The sequence below is a fragment of the Agelaius phoeniceus genome, chromosome 2 (assembly GCF_051311805.1).
Source record: "Agelaius phoeniceus isolate bAgePho1 chromosome 2, bAgePho1.hap1, whole genome shotgun sequence".
Classification (NCBI taxonomy): domain Eukaryota; kingdom Metazoa; phylum Chordata; class Aves; order Passeriformes; family Icteridae; genus Agelaius; species Agelaius phoeniceus.
The window spans coordinates 50785908-50802696 of NC_135266.1; the positions used below are offsets into that span (position 1 = coordinate 50785908).

Consider the following 16789-nt stretch of genomic DNA (forward strand, 5'->3'; position numbering starts at 1 on the left):
CTGAAAAAAGCACAGAGCAGTTATCTTTAACATGAGTTTAGAATCCTACTTCTGCCAACACAGTTCCAGAGCCAGTAGGAAGATTTGATCTACCAGGTTTATGGAGATTCAGAAAGGGTAAGTGGGATAAGACAACATAAGGGTGAAATATATTATAAACTTATGTAGTACATGCATAATTGAAATACTGTCTAAACAGCAATATGCTTTTCTACTCGGTCACTTGCATGTAAAAACAAAGTGAGGACAAAAACTGAAACAAAATAGGAGCTTGACATTTAAGGGCAACTAAAGTTGGACAGCTTCTGCAAATAGTTCAGCAATGTCACATTTTAAATACTAAAGCATTATACTCAAGACCTGGATTTTTCCACATCTTACTATGGTATTTATATAAAAGTTGGAACCATGAAAACATAAAACTGGCAAAATGCACAAACATTTCCAGACTCTCAGATGCAGAAGTCAAGAGAGCTTCTGTGAGAAGAACCAACTGTTGCCATCCTCTTCTAAGCACAAATATAAACCAAACACCCACACCATCTACATTTTATTGTACTTCTGCTGAATGCATTAAAGCATCTCTGTATCACAATAAAACCACAGTTAAGACTTTCCTCTGCAAAAATGAAGTTTTCCTATGGCTTTAGGAAACTGGAAGGAAAACATATAAATAAACCAATTAAGACAATCAATATTTTCTAACTTTTTCATTAAAGCACAAGAATTTTTAGCACTTTATTGAATTGAAGGTAATTTTTCCCATAAATTGTAGTAAGACATTGAGTAAAATGTAACTGATTGAATAATCATCAGGAAAGGGAAAATTATTCATTTCTTAAAGTATCCAGTTTTATTAATCTGTATTAAAAATACAACTGCACAATATTTTGCTTTTAATTCTTTACACATAATTTTTAGAAGCATGTAACAAAACTAAGTCTATTTGAGAAGTGAAATTCCTTTCTAGAAATAAGGGAACCACCCAAACAATATTCTACTGTTGGAGCATTATAAGGATATAGTTCCTCGTTCTTTCATCATGACATTTATGCAATTAAAATGAAGGAATTTTTTTCAGTACATTTTAGAGACAGCATCGTTTCAGTCATATGCAGCAGCTGTAAAAACTTTAGTTCTGTACAGCAGGTCAAAAGGCACACCAGGAGCAAAGAGATAGCTGGAACTTACATAAGCTGCATTATTCTTCTTTACCAACTACTCCTCACTTAGAATGGCCACAAGTATGATCTTGTTCTTTGAACAAGTATGATCTTGCTCAAACAAGAGATGACCCATTATAATAGACTTCTTTGGGAAAATCAAAATTTATTACAAATTCTTTAATATCCTCAGGTTCTGTACTTTGGGACACCATAACTAAGTTCAAAGAATACAGCCCAACACAATTTTTTTTTCAAAAATGTGAGGAAACTTACATCCAGAAAACTCTTATCCTTCCAGTTGTGTTCATTACATCATGGTGTCTAGAAGAGTAACACTGACTCACAGTTAGGGTTCCTGTTCTTCAAAATGAGAGGTATATATTTTTCATATATCCATAAAGCAGTTTTGAAACTTAAAACTCAGGATGCCCAGGCACTGCTGTACATATTCAACCAGGGCATCCCACAGGCAGCAATGCAAAAAAAGCACTCAGAAATCTGGACAAACCAGCTGACCCAGGCCTCCTCCGAAACCAGTGAGCAAGAGCTTTAAAATGCTTCCAGCAGAGTCCTGAGGTGTTGATACTGAGACACTGATTCAAAGCAGAATACTGTGTTATTCTGTGAAAAACACTTAACAGACCTGTTTGCATGATCTAAAAAGTTACTCATAACAGAAATAACCTGATCAATCCACTCTTCTAAATGAGCTGTTATACACATTTCTTCTTTTACAGTTTACTGAAACAACCATTGGATTCTACTGACTCTGATGGTCCTTTAAGCAAGGAAAATGTCTAAGTGGGAAAAAGCATTTCACTGCAGTAAGATAACATTTAAGGCATGAATAACTGTCACCTCTTTTCCCCTTTGTCTTCAACACAGTAAGGGTTTCCTTGTAACAAAAACTAAGAAACTGAGCAAAAAAGATTGTAAGAAGGACCAGAAGAGGCAAATACAAGTAGATGAATGAAATACATGTTTTTCATAGCTTTCAGTTACTGAAGAACATACGAAGACTGAGCTAAGGCAACCTTTCAACTATTCATATAAACACTACTGTAAACAATTGACAATTTTCCCTGTGCAACATATTCACCTATTTAAACTCAGTAAGAGGGCCACATAGTTGGAGATATTTTAAACTAGAAGAAGCCATTCACAAAGTGCTCTCACTGTCGTCACCTACAATTCCCTCATATTTATCCTTGTGCTTATTCTTTGCTATGCAGCATCACAGGCTCAACATTCCCCCTTTGCTGGCTCTGTGAAAGCCTTTCTGGGATTTTGTGTCTACAGAAAGACACAAACTGAATCCTGGTTTTCAACTCTCTGAGGCTACATGAGTAATAACAGGCTGTTTTCCAAGCATGTACACTATCTCCACTATTTTACACTCTGCTTGCCACAAAAGAGTTAAACTCCACTCCCTCACCTGAGAAAAAAAAAAAAAAGGAAGTTTAGCTAGGCATTTTAGAAGGACATCTGTGTTTCTCCACAGCCAACATCCTTTCACACTAAGACAGCACCTCAGTACCTCATCTATGAGTGCTACCTTCCATAGCACTTCAGGAATTGTGCGCACCACATTTTCAATTATTTTGATCACTACAGCTTTTCTTTGGGAAAGCTTGTGGGATAGTGTTTCAGAGTCCAGGAAATGAAAAGATCTTTTACGAAGACTAAGTCCTCCTTCCAAGATACTTAATTCTTCTCTGTATTTGCCTGACACCCTGAAGAGAGGTGTTCCATAAATGGATAAAGACTGGCTGTATCCAGTTTCTGACATTTGTTCTATGCTTTGTGAGCTTTATCGTCCCCGTAACTTTCAAGTCACAGCTGTCAATGGTTTCCTGAGCCAAAATAATTTTCTTTATGCAGCTGACTCTCAATACCTTAATGGCTTAAAAAACTCAAAACCCCAAAGCCCCCCCCAAAAGTAGGATCAAAGTCCTACAAATAATGCTGGAAGGTAACTAAGAACCAACAACTAAGCCCTATGGGGCAAAAGGAACTCAAGCCACAGCCAACACTCAGCAGTCAAACTCTGAAGCCAGTGCTTGAGCTTCATAATCAGATGCAGTCAATTATTCTATCCTTATCTGGATCCAATGAGGGCATGACTGGAAATGTTATGTTATTCAGGAAAGCAGGGATCTTTCTTAGAATGTGTAAGATGAAGAAAGGGAAAAGAGAATGAAAAAAGGTGGGACATCAAGAAAAATATCCACCCATACTTTTTGTTTATCTACACTTCCCAGACAATCCATTGTGGGTTGTAAGCCGGACTGAAGTAACATTATGAGAAAGAACAATCAGCTTGTGTTCTGATCTTTTCACTCAAAAAAATTTACATGCAGTCCCATCTTGGTTTTTTTTCTCAGAAGAAATTGGGACCAAGATAACAAACATCATATAGATGGTAATTGAAAAACACAATTTCTGTGCCTTCTCTCAGGAAAATCCCCTAAGATAGCCAGGAAGGAGGGTAGCGCTGGTCATGTCAGGCCCCGACCAAAGGAAGGTCAAAGAGAAGAAACCATTCATTCCCCGTCATCACTGTACTCAAAATGGAGCTTTGGAAATGCTGAATCATCAACTCTTTCTGTATCAGAGGTAGACAACAATTCATTCTAACAGACTGGAGAAGTGAAGGAGAAAAAAAGTACTGTGACAATAACTTAGCACCCTATGGTACATTTAACTCCTGCCTTCACTCATTACAACCAGCACTGTGTGCTGCATTGAATGACTGTCTTCTCTCTTGAAAACATCATTACAGACACATGGCACATTTCCACTGCCACTGGAAGTCTTAAAAGCTAAGAAAGAATATTCCTGTTTACCCTCAGCAGCCAGTTTCTGAACCTTCAAATAATTTTAACACATGTGTACAAAGAGAGGTTCTATACAGATTAAGGATTTACAAATTCCTGGACTTGTATTAGAATATAAACACCTTCAGATAGAGAAAATCTTCTGAGATATTTTTGAAAGACTTCACATACCTCTAACTGAGACATACCTTTTTTTTCCATTATCATCTGAATTTCTACCACAAAGACTGAAAGCCTCAAATTTACAGCCTATATTTTAAAACCAGAGAAGATACAGTATTGTAAGAACATACTAAAAGCAAATGAACCTGCATTTAGTACACTTCCTTACTAATTACTGTTAATAAGGGGAATAAAATTATTGGTAAAATAATCAAAACAGCATAAGCACTTGATGTAGTTCTAATTACAATCTAAGACAAAGAATCTATGCATCTTACAGGTCACTGGAATTTTTCTTTTGTTTAAGACTTCACTACCATACCTAGCAATAATTTTAACACTAACAAGAGTAGTATGCATAAGAGATAGTCTAACACTCAACTAAAAAAGCCAAATAACAAACCTGGAGAAGAAACACTTGGCACCTGGTTAGATGACTGACCAAATACATCTATTAAATGACTGCCAGACACGAATATTGCAGTTTTTACAGACAGACCATTGGGGGTTTTAATGCTAAAGACTTCTAGAATATTTTACAGAGCACAGTACAGAGTACTACAAGAAATGCCCATCCTTGCAATTAACTCAAGAGGATTTTCCAAAAATTAGTTACCAATTTCATTAAAATTTCAAAATACTATTATTGTTGTTTTAAACATAAGCAGGATATGAATAACTTATGACTAACAGCCCTGTTGCTACACAGTTCACCACTGTACTGATGAGATTAAAAGAACAATGATTAATAATGAAAGGTGCATCCTTATTCAACACCCACCTATTTATTATTTTTTTAATATACATCTCTCAGGCTGGATAACAATCCTGCTCAGTCAAGACTGGTAGTGAAGGAGGAAATCCAATTGGTTTCAAGTGGCCTTTTCTACACAGAAACAGTAACAAGAAAATCCTTGTGGAGTACAAATTCCTATTATCCATGATCATCTACAACAGCTACATTCATCACCAATGGGCAAAAAAAGATGAATTTTAAACACACTTAAAATTGTATATTTGACATCCCTTTAGGATTTTCTCCATACAACATAAACACATAGGGATACAAGATATTTCAGATGAAAGAATGTCACTATTTTCTCCTCCTCAATTTCTACTTTAAAGGTGGTCTTAATTTGTACCATGATGAGCTCATCTCACCATCTGGAAAGTCAGAAGAAAAAGTTAGATAATTAGAAGTTATTTATTCACTTATTCATTTAGTCACTTATTTTCTGGAATATAGTCTCTGAATTTCAAAATGAAAAAGTGGAAACTATAGCACGTGTTCAAGATGGGCCCCTAGGAAAGGCCATCAATTTTAACTCAGGAGATTGGGATTATAGACTTCTCAAATTGCTCCACAGCAGCAATACTGTAAGAATTGTAAAATTATTTGCCCTAGGAAACTATAACACACAAAATGACCGAGTATCAAATAACCCTTCACTCTCCTGCAGATGTAGTTTGTACATTACAGCAACCACAACAACAAAAAACCCAAACAAAACATCCTTCACACACAGAAATTCCCAGTTTCCAAAATATTCCAACAATATAGTTTTAAGAATACAATTTTGCTGCTGGAAGTTTCAGAGCCCTTTGGCTTAAACACCATCTTTACCATTATCAAGAGGCCTGCCTGAAATCAACAACTGACCATTAACACTATGCTCAAAATTGTCACTGAGAACATGATGCAGGGTTAGAGTATGTGTGATTTCCTTTCAGCCAGAGCTTATTTAGTGGCAGCATTGTTTTGTGTATTAGAACAAGCTTCCTTTCTCTAGCGTGGGTTCTACCACGCTAACAAAAACAGCAACAACCAATCATGCACATATTGTCATTAATAAGCAGGAAAGTGCAAATATGGTAAAATTACATTGTTTTTATGGCCAGCCAAAAAACTATGAGACTACAACACCATGATGCAAGCAGATCCATACATGTGCCCAAAGCCACCATGTACAGGTCCACACCGGGCACATGTTATATAAAAATTAATGTTTTAACCACTAATTAATGAATTAAAACCCACCTTGAAAAACATCAGAAATTTCATTACAGTAATAGCCAGGCCTCAACTATTCCTTTTTACTGTTCGTTTTTTTTTCATAGAGTATCTTTACGGGAAAGGTTCCAGTGCGGTCCGACATGCCAAGACGAGCACAGACACGCGTAGAGAAGGAAGGGGGCACTCTCCTTGGACAAGACGGAGCCTTTACTACACGAAAACGAGAGGAGACGGGCCCAAAGCTGCAGAGTCTAAAGGTTACCTCAAATAGAAGCTTCTTACCTGATTCGTGACCTGAAAAGAAAGCAGAAAACAGAAAATAGTTAAGACTCAGTCGGATCCACAGAATGAGACCTTTCTCCAGCCCTACCTCCACCAGCCACCCCTGAAGAGGCGATGCGGTCCGGCGCGGCCCAGAGCCCTCTGCCCTCTCCCCTCCGCCATCCTCCCGCCAGCCCCACAGCAGGCAGGCTGTCGGGCGGGGCAGCCCCCGCGCACGGCAGCGCCCCACTGCCCAGGCCGGGCACTCACGTCGGGGTTGGCCTCCAGGGGCAGCCAGCGATGGGGCTCCATGGCAGCAGCGGCGGCGGCGGATCCCGGTGCGGAGCTGGATGGACGCTTCAGCGCGGCTCTGACAGCGCCTCACGGTGCCGCCGCGCCTCAGCCCTGACCCAGGGACGCGTCACCGCGCCGCGCCTCGCAGGGGGGGCGGGCGAAGGAAGAGACACCGCCCGGCGCCCGCCCGAACCGCCGCGCCGCTTCGTACTGATGGCCGGGGCGGCTCGCCGGCAGTGGCCGCCGTCCCCCCTTGGAGCGCTCCGGGCGGCGAGGCCCGGGAGATTCCCCCCTCCCCGCCCTCTTGGCTCCCCCGGCAATGGACTCTCCCAGCGGGGCAACGGGTGGTTCCTCTCCCGCGCCGCCGCCGGGGCCTGCGGGGCGCGCCGCAGCCGCCGGGGGGCGCGGCCGCTCGGGGTCGGGGCACGGCGGGGGCCGGAGCCGGAGCCGGGCACGGTGGGGCCGCGGGAGCGCCCGCTAAGCGCCCCTGAAGCCCGGCCCCTCCGAAGCGGCCTCCAGCAGCTGAGCTGAGCCGCAGCGGGAAGGCATGGGCCGCGTTCGGCGAAATACGCTCGCTGGGGACGGGCCAGGCCACGGGGCGAGGCGGGACAAAGGGAGCCAGAGGAACTGCTGAGCAGCAGTGGCAGTAAATTACCCCCACGCCTCAGAATCACAGAATATTCTGAGTTGGAAGGGACCCACAAGGATCATGGAATCCAGCTCCCGGCCCTGCACAGAATGGGGCCCTGCACGTCCCCACGAGTCACACCATGTGCCTGAGAGTATTGTCCAGACGATTCTTGAGCTCTGCCAGGCTGGTGCTGTGACCACGTCCCTGAGGAGCCTTGTCCAGTGCCCAACCACCCTCTGGATGAAGAAACTTTTTCTGTTAGCTAACCTAAACCTCCTCTGACACAACTTCATGCCATTCCCTCAGGTCCTAGCACTGATTGCCAGAGAGAAAAGATCAGTGCCTGCTCCCCTGGCTTCATCTTGCCTGAGAAGACCTCAGTGTAGCAGCAAGGACTTGGGTGGTGAGGTCCTCATACATCTTGCTGAAAATTACTGCAAGATGTGTTAAACACGATTAAAAACATTTATCTTCTGTAGCTACAAATCCCATCATACTTCCCATCCCATTAAACGCATTTCTTGGCGTTTTGGCTAAGATGAAGCACAATCTAATACATATATACAGTGTGATTACATTTTATATATGTACACATACCAGATTTAGTGTTAATGCCCTCTTTCAAGTTATTTCAGAAAGGCTAAAAGGAACACATCATGGCATTGGTGAGGGCACACCTCCAGTACTGTGTCCATTCTAGAATCCACAGGGACATTGAGGTGCTGGAGCGAATCCAGGGAAGGGCAACAAAGCTGGTGAAGGGTCTGGGAGAGCACACCCTATGAGGCACAGCTGAGGGAGCTGGGGTTGCTTAACATGGAAAAAAAGGAGGCTCGGGGCAGGGGGGAAACCTTATTACTCTTTACAGCTATTTGGAAAGAGATTGTAGACAGGTCAGGGTCAGGCTCTTTGCCACAGATAGGCAGACAAGCCACAATCCATTCATATTTCACCAACTTCTGTTCCAAATTAAAAAATTTAATGTATATTTATTTGCCAATGAAAATAAACCAAAATATTTTAAAATTTTGGCAAATGATTTTGTAATTACCTAACCACCGAGATATTAAACTTCAGCTCCCATCTCTACATGTTGGAGATGGAAAGTAAGAAAAGTACCATAATGAATATTAGTCATAGTGCTAAGGGCACTACTGAGAGATTTAATGAAATTGTAATATAAAATAATATGTAAAGTTCTCTAGATAACAAAGTATGTATTAAGAGTTTAATAAGTTAAGAACAAAGAGATTGTTAAGTCCTCAGCATCAGAGACAGATCTCAGTGATGCATACATTGCCAGTATTTTGACAACCATGAGATCGTAAAAACATAGACTACTCAAAATCATTTGCACACTTAATTAGATACTTTAGAAGGGAGAGGCCAAGATCAGACAGGTCATAAATGTATAAAGCTCATAAAAACACACCATGTTCCATAATGATTAGTCTTTTTCTGAAATATATTACAGATTCTGATGCTTGAAAGATAGGCTGGAAACAAATGCTCACAGACCGATGTCTAATAGAGGAGGCATTTGTTTGTTGCAGCACTGATGGTGAGGGGGATTTCTCCACCTAACTCACTCACCTTTGTCAAGTGCTGTGGTGTATCTATACAGTAAGTGTTGCTTAGTGTCACTATGTCACTACAACATCATTACATACACACCAGAATTAATTTACACAGTATGATCTCATGGTTATTAGATCGTTCTTTTGCACTGTGCTTGCATCTCCTCAGTTTGGGGGTCATCAGGGGTCTCTGATGAAGGCTTCCAAGGTCTTCTTCACATCTGAACTTTTCAGCTTTGTCTTTGGAGCATGCACAGTTATGGTGTTCCTTGGTCTGTCAGGTCTGAACTGGCCTAAATTCTTTGTTTTGTGGCTAATTGGCTTTGTACTAACCAGTTTTTCACTAATGCTATACTTATCAATCTCTAAAGCTACCCACTTGGCGAGTTTTTTCTTCTTTCTTTGTCTATTCAGCATCAAGCAACTAGTTAATCATATACTAGCATTACATTGTAAAAAAAACCCTATAATTCAGGTTATATAGATATATAAAAAGTCATGATTTAACTTATATAGATATATCAGGTCATATAGATATATCAGGTTGTATTGATATACAAAAAGTCATGATTTAGGTTATATTGATATCTTATAATTCAAGCTATATAAGCACCTTGTAACTTTAATCTAAGTTTTATAGGCATCAATTCTTTTATTAACACTTACTGACAATACATAGATTTAGTCAGCACTGCTGTGGGACGAGTTATATTTTACTACTGTCACAGCCTCAGAATAGATCTACTGAGATTATGACATTAATCTCTCTATATATATTAAAAGGCTAAAAGCAAATGTAAATCTGATACTAGAGAAGTGTAAAAGTATTATTTTTACGAGTGAAACTGCTGAGGGGTTAGTGTTGCTTTAGTACTCCAGCCACAGTCCAAACTTTATTAACATCAGTATGAAATGCTTATTGAACACAGTTCTGTTTGTAGTTTTACAAAAGGTGGTTATTTCCCCATAAAGCTGAAGTTTGCCTGCACAAGTTTACCTATACATAGCTCAACTACACAAGTCGCCCCCAAACCACACAGTTTATTTGAAGGTGTATGGGCTGATTCCAGAGTCCACCTGTACAGGGCGTGGTCATTCGGTACCAAGTTACCCTACGTGGAGCACGCACACAGAACAGGCATCAGCTCCCCTGCGAACACAGGCTGAGGAAGATGGAGCTGTTCAGCCCAGAGAACAAAAAGTCGTGTGGAAACCTCTTGGCAACCTTTCAGTGTCTGAAGGGGACATACATGGAGGCCGGAGAGGGACTCTTCGTCAGGAAATGTAGTGACAGGGCGAGAGGGAATGGGTGGGTACGAACTGAAGATGGGGAGATTTGGGTTAGATATTAGGAAGAAATTCCTTACTGCGAAGGAGGTGAGGCACTGGAATACTTTGCCCAGAGAGGTTGTGAATCCGTGAAATGCTCGAGATCAGGTTGGATGGGACAACCTGATCTAGTGGGAGGTGTCCCTGCCCATGGCAAGGGATTGGGGCTGGATGATCTCTAGGGCCGCTTCCAACCCATTAGCATTCTATGGTTCTATGATTTGCGTGCCTGCGCCTTTGACAACGAGCACCAAGAAAACCCTATCAGCAAATCACTCTCAGCGCACAACGTGTTGCGCCAGCCGGGCGTGCCTCGCTCCGGGGCGGTTCTGCCCTTCCCCACCTTCCCGCGGCCGCTCCCTCATCCCGCTCCGTGAGGGCGGGAGCAGCAGCAGCGCGGCGGGACGAGCGCGTGCTCCCCGCGCCGCAGCCAATCAGCGCGGCGCCGCTGCTGCTGCCTCGCTCTGGGGGCGCTGGGAGCCAATCAGCGCGGCGAGCGCCGTGTGGCGGAAGCCGGGGCTCGGCAGGCGCGCGGCGCCATGGCCGGCGGCTCCGCGGGCGCGCCCGCGAGGGCGCTGGTGGCGCTCGGTGAGGGCAGCAGGGAGCCGGGGGGAGGAGTGGGGGGCGAGGGCAGCCGCGGCTTTCTTTAGGGGCGTGTAGGTTAAAATTGACTGAGTTCGGTGAAGGTAAATGCATGCGTGATGGCCTAGGCATTCTTCAGGGAAAGATTGGATTTATTACTGTAACATTTTATTTATGTATTTGCTTCTGATCGCTGCTGTTTTTTAGATGGTGGTGGTGCAGCAGATAAGATTCGTTTAATACCTCAGGACTTTTTTGCAGAGCTGGTAAGTAGGGCGATAAATGGGATGGGGAAGGGCTTCTAGCACTCCAGGAAGCCTTTTTATTTAAGCTCTTTTAGGTTTTGTGTGATGCAGAGGGAGCCTTGACTTGACTCATGAAACAGATCAGTCCTGCTAAGAGCAATGGGTTTGATTTAAATTAATGTTTTTATCACAGAAGACTTCTAAGCATCTATTTTTGTCTATCATTCAAGTAGTATATCAAGTTAGCTGGTCTAAAAAACATTTGGCTTGTCTACTGTAGTGCTTGAACAATTAATAAGAAACTGGTGTGTTAATTTGCAATAGTGAGGTAGAAACTAAAGTCTTGGTTTGGTTCATTTTCTTTCCTTGGCTTTGATGGTATTTTAATATCAGTCATTTCAATTACTTCAGTCTTTACTCTGCACTCTTCACTCTTTTTGTCCATTTTTGTATCAACAATGTCTTCAAACATGTTTGTTTTTTTTTCCACAGTGTGAACAAATAATTCAGCATCTGAACCATAAGATCCCAGGTATAAATACAGCTGAATTGTGTCAGGTAAGTTGGCACACCAGCTCTTGTGAATTCCCAACTTGGTGTGGGGTTTCATGTGTGTTTGTATATACAAAGATGCTTTTACTAATGCATAATTTATTATTTGTAATTATTTGAACGTTCTATTTCTAGAGAATTCAAACATCGGGGGTTGACATTAATATTGGTGACCTGGCAAAAGTAGCTAACACTCTTTCATTTCTATTTAGGTAAGCACAAAATAATTTACTTTACACCATGTCTTTTCCTTCCATCACAACTTAATGGTGGTAGAGAAAATTATATCAAATGTCAGTATAAAATGAAGTGATTTGGGAAAAAGACAAAAGTTTGTAAGTATCAGTACACAGAAAAGAGCACCTGTGTTTAGTTTGATTATTAACAAGTGTAGTTACTTAATATACAGTATCACTTTTTGTAATTAAAAAATAAGAAGAGGAAATGGTTCTGAGATGGCTGTCTGCAAGCTCTAGACCTAGTGGCAAGATAGAGGAAGTTAAGCTCAGTTTTAAAGCTAAGTCAGCTGGGCTTTTGACAATCCTGGAAAAAGCTGGGCTTTTGCTCATCCTGGAAAAAGTGTATTTTAAAAACTTCTTGTTTCTTGGAGATCAGAAATCAGCATGGGTGCCTTTTTGAAGGATACAGAACTTATAATATTGCCTTCGGCCATGAGTTGAGTTTTTAAGGTAGTATTTTTAGTTGATAAATTTTTCTATTTTTAGAAAGATAAAATTTTCAAGATCTTGCTTGTCTTTTAAATATCTACTATCTAAACATTTTATGTAACATTAATACAATTCAGGAAAATATACCAGTAGAAATTTAAAATACTACTTTTCCATCTATAAAATAGAACATCTGAAGTTATGTTCAACCATGCTACTTGGAGGACCAACTTACTTTCTCTTGTATTGATGCCTCTTTAAGAGGAGTGAACCTGCATGAGCAAACACAGAGTAGGATTTTTGTGTACTTGTTTCTGTAGAGGAAATCAAGAGGCAGTTTTCCTTTAGACTTGCTGCCTTTTCATTGAAGGGTTTGTGACATCACTTGACTCCGTTAGTAGCCATTATACTGTGACCTAGAAGTCCTTACTTTTGATGGTACTTCAGTTCCACCTGCTGAGTGTTTAATTAAATTGAGTTGTTTCTAAAATAATGATACTGTTTACCTCTCTACACACACCCCTCACTTGTGCCTTCTTCCAGCTGCTACAGCACTTGCAGGCTGTGATTACTTTTGGTTTGATGTTGGATGTTGTGCAAGCCCAGCGAAGCTAGGCCTTTGTATATTAAGGCATATTAAGTTGATGTTGTTTTTTGCACATGGATGCGGATGATCAGTAACATTCTGGGGAAAAAAATCACAGGCTGCTGAATTCCTTTAAAGTACATGTAAGGTAGAAATAAAAGCCGTCTCTTTGGGGTGAAATGAGGAATTGTATTAAATTGGTGGAGATTGAAATTGATGCAGTGATTTCTGGATGTATCTATTATAGCACAGCAGCCAGGAACAACCTCTCTACAGAGGAACTTGTCACCTCCTTGGGCAGCGGCATCAGCACTCTGCCAAAACACGCGCTTCAGGTTATTCGGCACGTGTGGAACGAGCAGGGCAAAGCCATTGCTGGGTCAGAAGATGCAAGAACTACGGCCACAGTGGGGCAGGTAACTAAAGGACAAAGTGCTGCTGAGCTGATGGTGAACATCTCAGACATGTCAGTGTCTCACTGTGTGTGGTGTGTTGTGTTGTCAGGCAGGCAGAGGTGGATAGGCTGCTGAAAGCTTTCCTACCTGTGTGCACAGTTACATGTTGCCAAATACCTACTCAGATAAAGCAGCATATGCAATAAAGTTGTCTGCATGCTGAACAGTTTTGTAATATTATTGTTTGGATGATAAAGTCACATTTTCTACCTTTTTAAAAATTTATGTTTTGTAGTACTCTTAGGGAAGATGAATGGCAGTCAGTCTGGCAGACTGTTGTATTAGCTCATTATGTAAATCTGTTGTAAGTGTAAATTGTTCTTTAAAGTTGTTAACACCAGCACTTGACTGCTCATTCTTTCTCTCCCTTAAATTTAAATATTATTCTTAAAGATACTTTCTGTCAGTTTCCAGCATTCTGTTTTTGCTTGAAAAAGTAGCAATCTGTTTATGTTTCAAGATTTTTTTTTCTGACAGCAGTTTAAAAGAGTATAGAAGTAGGAGAGGAGAATCTTTTTCTGAGGCTTGATATAAACTTCTAAAGGTTCTTCTTCACAAAAGGCTAAAAATTATAACTTACTTGTCTGAAATGTATCTGTTATGTACTTGGATTTATCTAAAATGTAGTTATGAAATGCCATAATTTTTTTCTGTTATTGCTATTCTGAATTATTTGGTCTAGACTTAGAAACTTCTGATTTAGAAACTTCTAAAAAAAAGAAAACATGACAAAAACCTGCTTGCCTGGGTGAACTCTGTGGCTTAAGCTCCTCTTACTAGAATTTTAAGAAGAGTGTACTTGTCTGTTGATTGTACTTGAATAAGGAAAACAGATCAAGTGAAATAACTTATTAAATACTTATTTATTCACCGTTAAATGGAAGGGCAGATCATTTGTAGTCACAGTAATACCTGAATGCTTATGTTTGTTTTCCATTTAGGTAAGATCTCTTGATGTCCTGTATTGTCTGTGAACTATCCCTCCAAGTGAATAGCAATGTGGGGGTAGATCTCTGTCTGTGACACTATTTCCAATGATTTTCATCTTTGTAGTTTGTAGATATGAAATGGAAGCTGGGAGTTGCCATGAGCTCTGACACCTGCAGGTCTCTGAAGTACCCCTATGTCACAGTGACACTAACAGTGGCAGACCCTTCAGGACAAATAACAGACAAATCTTTTGAAATGACGATCCCACAGTTCAAGGTCTGTCCTGAGTGTTACTTGAATGTTCATTCTCCTAAAAATAGCAGTGCAATTGTTGGGAGGGTCAGCTGTATACCCTGGTGCATATGTTTGTGCTGCTTGTTTACTCATACAGTCATGCAAACAGGAACATTAAATAACTATTTTAAACACAGAATACTTCTTAGTATTTATTATCTAAATTTTTATCTATCTTATCTACCTTATTATTATCTTATCTATATTATTATTATTATTATTATCTAAATTATTATCTATCTTATCTACCTCACTTAGCTGAAAATGTTAATTGAGCAGTAATTGGTCATTTCTCCTACAAATTAACTAAAGACATGAAATCTTTTAGAGCTTGCCAGCTATCATTCTGCCATGTTAAAAGTTCATAGAATGTTTTTGATCTACAGAACTGTTCCCCAGCCTCAAAATCTAAAACTTGGCTTAAGCCTAACAATTGCTAATGATTAGGAATGGAGATCAGTCTGCTTTATCACCACTGACTCTTAATTGCTGTGTCTGCATCTATGAATTTATGTAACTTTAGTTTGGCATAAACATGGCCCTTGTATTGTGATTCCTGATTAAAGGGTCAATGCATCACCTAGAATATCATACAAATGTAATTAGATCCTTGGAATTTGATTGGCAGAAATTTGAGAAGGATATTCTGAATCTTCGAGTGTTGTGAAATGTTGTGTTTATTCTGGTTGAAGCCTATTTGATAATTTGTTCTTCAGCTACTTCAGGAAATGAATGCCACATTTGACAAGTCTGGATTATTTCAGCTGGGAGTAGAAACATTCGTGTGAGAGGGGTTTTTTATTTTATTTTTATGGCATGACAGCTACTTTTTACTTTTCCTATTAATAGGCAAGCCCATGCTAATAAGGCATCACCTTCATAGGATTCATAGTTAATGTGTTCAAATGCCAACCAGCCCACAGAAAGGAAAACAGATATTTTCAGTTCAAGCTGTGCATTGAAAGTGAGAAATATGGACAGTATTTTTCGTCTAACACATTAGTTTAAACTGCAGTTTGAGCTTTTCTTCAAGCAACTGAAATTTGTCTAAATTCTTGCTTTTTAGAATTTCTCCAGACAGTTCAAGGAAATGGCATCTGTTCTTGAAACAGTTTGAAGGGAACTTTTATTTCCAGTGACATGTTGGAGAAGATCAAGTAAACTTTCCATTCTGCATAGGGAATAAAGTGCCATTGTTCAGCAAGGTATGTATCCTTGTCTTCTTGACAGGATTTGGTCAGCATCACCCTTGCATTGCTGTGAAGATTTCTTCGCTTTTGATTACTTGAAGTCAGCTCTGCAGTGTTTGTGAGAACATGTCCAGCTTTGCTCATCCTGGTACACAGAAGATCAGGATGTGTATGGAGAAGCATCTCTGTAGACTTCCTAATATCCACATAAGAAACTATACACTAAATTCTGTATTGCATAAAGACACCTGAAAATGTTGACTGGGAAGATACTGAGAGAAGTGTAAATCCCATATTAATATTTTTATCTGTAAAATTAGGATGGGCTTGGACTCAACAGTATTATTACATATAAGGAGAATATGAAGTTACAAGCATACAGCTACTCTTGAGGAATAGCATTGTTGGGTTGTTGATTGCAGCTATTTGCAGATCTGGCTTCCAGTCTTTTCATAACTGGAGACTGTACTTGTCCTAACAACTTGTTGATTTCAAATATTTATTTCCCACCACCTAGGCTTATAAAGACTGAATGAATGCATTAAGCTTTTTCAGAGACCCAAAATTCTCTGAAACGAAGCCCAGAGGCTAATTTTACATAAAGGTAGAAAGGAAAGTTAATTCAAAACTATTTTAATGGGTTTTTGTTTTTCATTTCATCCATTGTTAATCTGTGGCATTCTGCTTGATGTTTTGGTCTAAAGTCTTCTTTCTAATTAAATTAAAATATTGATTTAGTTACTTCAACCTCTGAACTAGAAAAGTCAAGAGAAAACTTGAAAATTCTGTCTGGAGAGGTAGCCAAGCACATCAGAGAAAGGACCACACTAAAAGATTTCTTAGAGTGTTGCACTGTAACAGGCAGCCACTGGACTGTGTTCTGCATGTTGCCCTAAGAAGGTGTCCTAACCAACAAAATTTTGACTTTGATGTTGAAAATGGGGGCATTTCTAAAGAGGAGTGATTAATCCAACGTGCTTGTATGCTCGCCTCTTTTTTTTTTTTCCTTGAATATT

The 16789-nt window shown here is 40.2% G+C and overlaps 2 protein-coding genes across 2 annotated transcripts in view; one reads left to right on the top strand and one right to left on the bottom strand.

Moving 5' to 3' along the window:
* The window catches only part of UCHL3 (ubiquitin C-terminal hydrolase L3), a 42902-nt gene extending 35923 nt beyond the window's left edge, over positions 1–6979 (bottom strand). Inside the window, exons 1-2 of the mRNA XM_054628225.2 lie at positions 6711–6979; positions 6462–6473 (exon numbers count right to left, since the gene is read on the bottom strand). Of these exons, the coding sequence (XP_054484200.1) occupies positions 6462–6473; positions 6711–6752 (54 nt within the window). The 5' untranslated portion in view covers positions 6753–6979. The remainder of the gene's footprint in view (positions 1–6461; positions 6474–6710) is intronic.
* A 3733-nt stretch (positions 6980–10712) lies between these two features.
* COMMD6 (COMM domain containing 6) lies at positions 10713–16789 on the top strand. The gene is made up of 7 exons (XM_054628143.2): positions 10713–10859; positions 11061–11119; positions 11591–11656; positions 11786–11862; positions 13152–13320; positions 14413–14565; positions 15650–16789. Exons 1-7 carry the CDS (start codon positions 10811–10813, stop codon positions 15698–15700), a joined length of 624 nt encoding a protein of 207 aa, XP_054484118.2. The 5' UTR covers positions 10713–10810; the 3' UTR covers positions 15701–16789.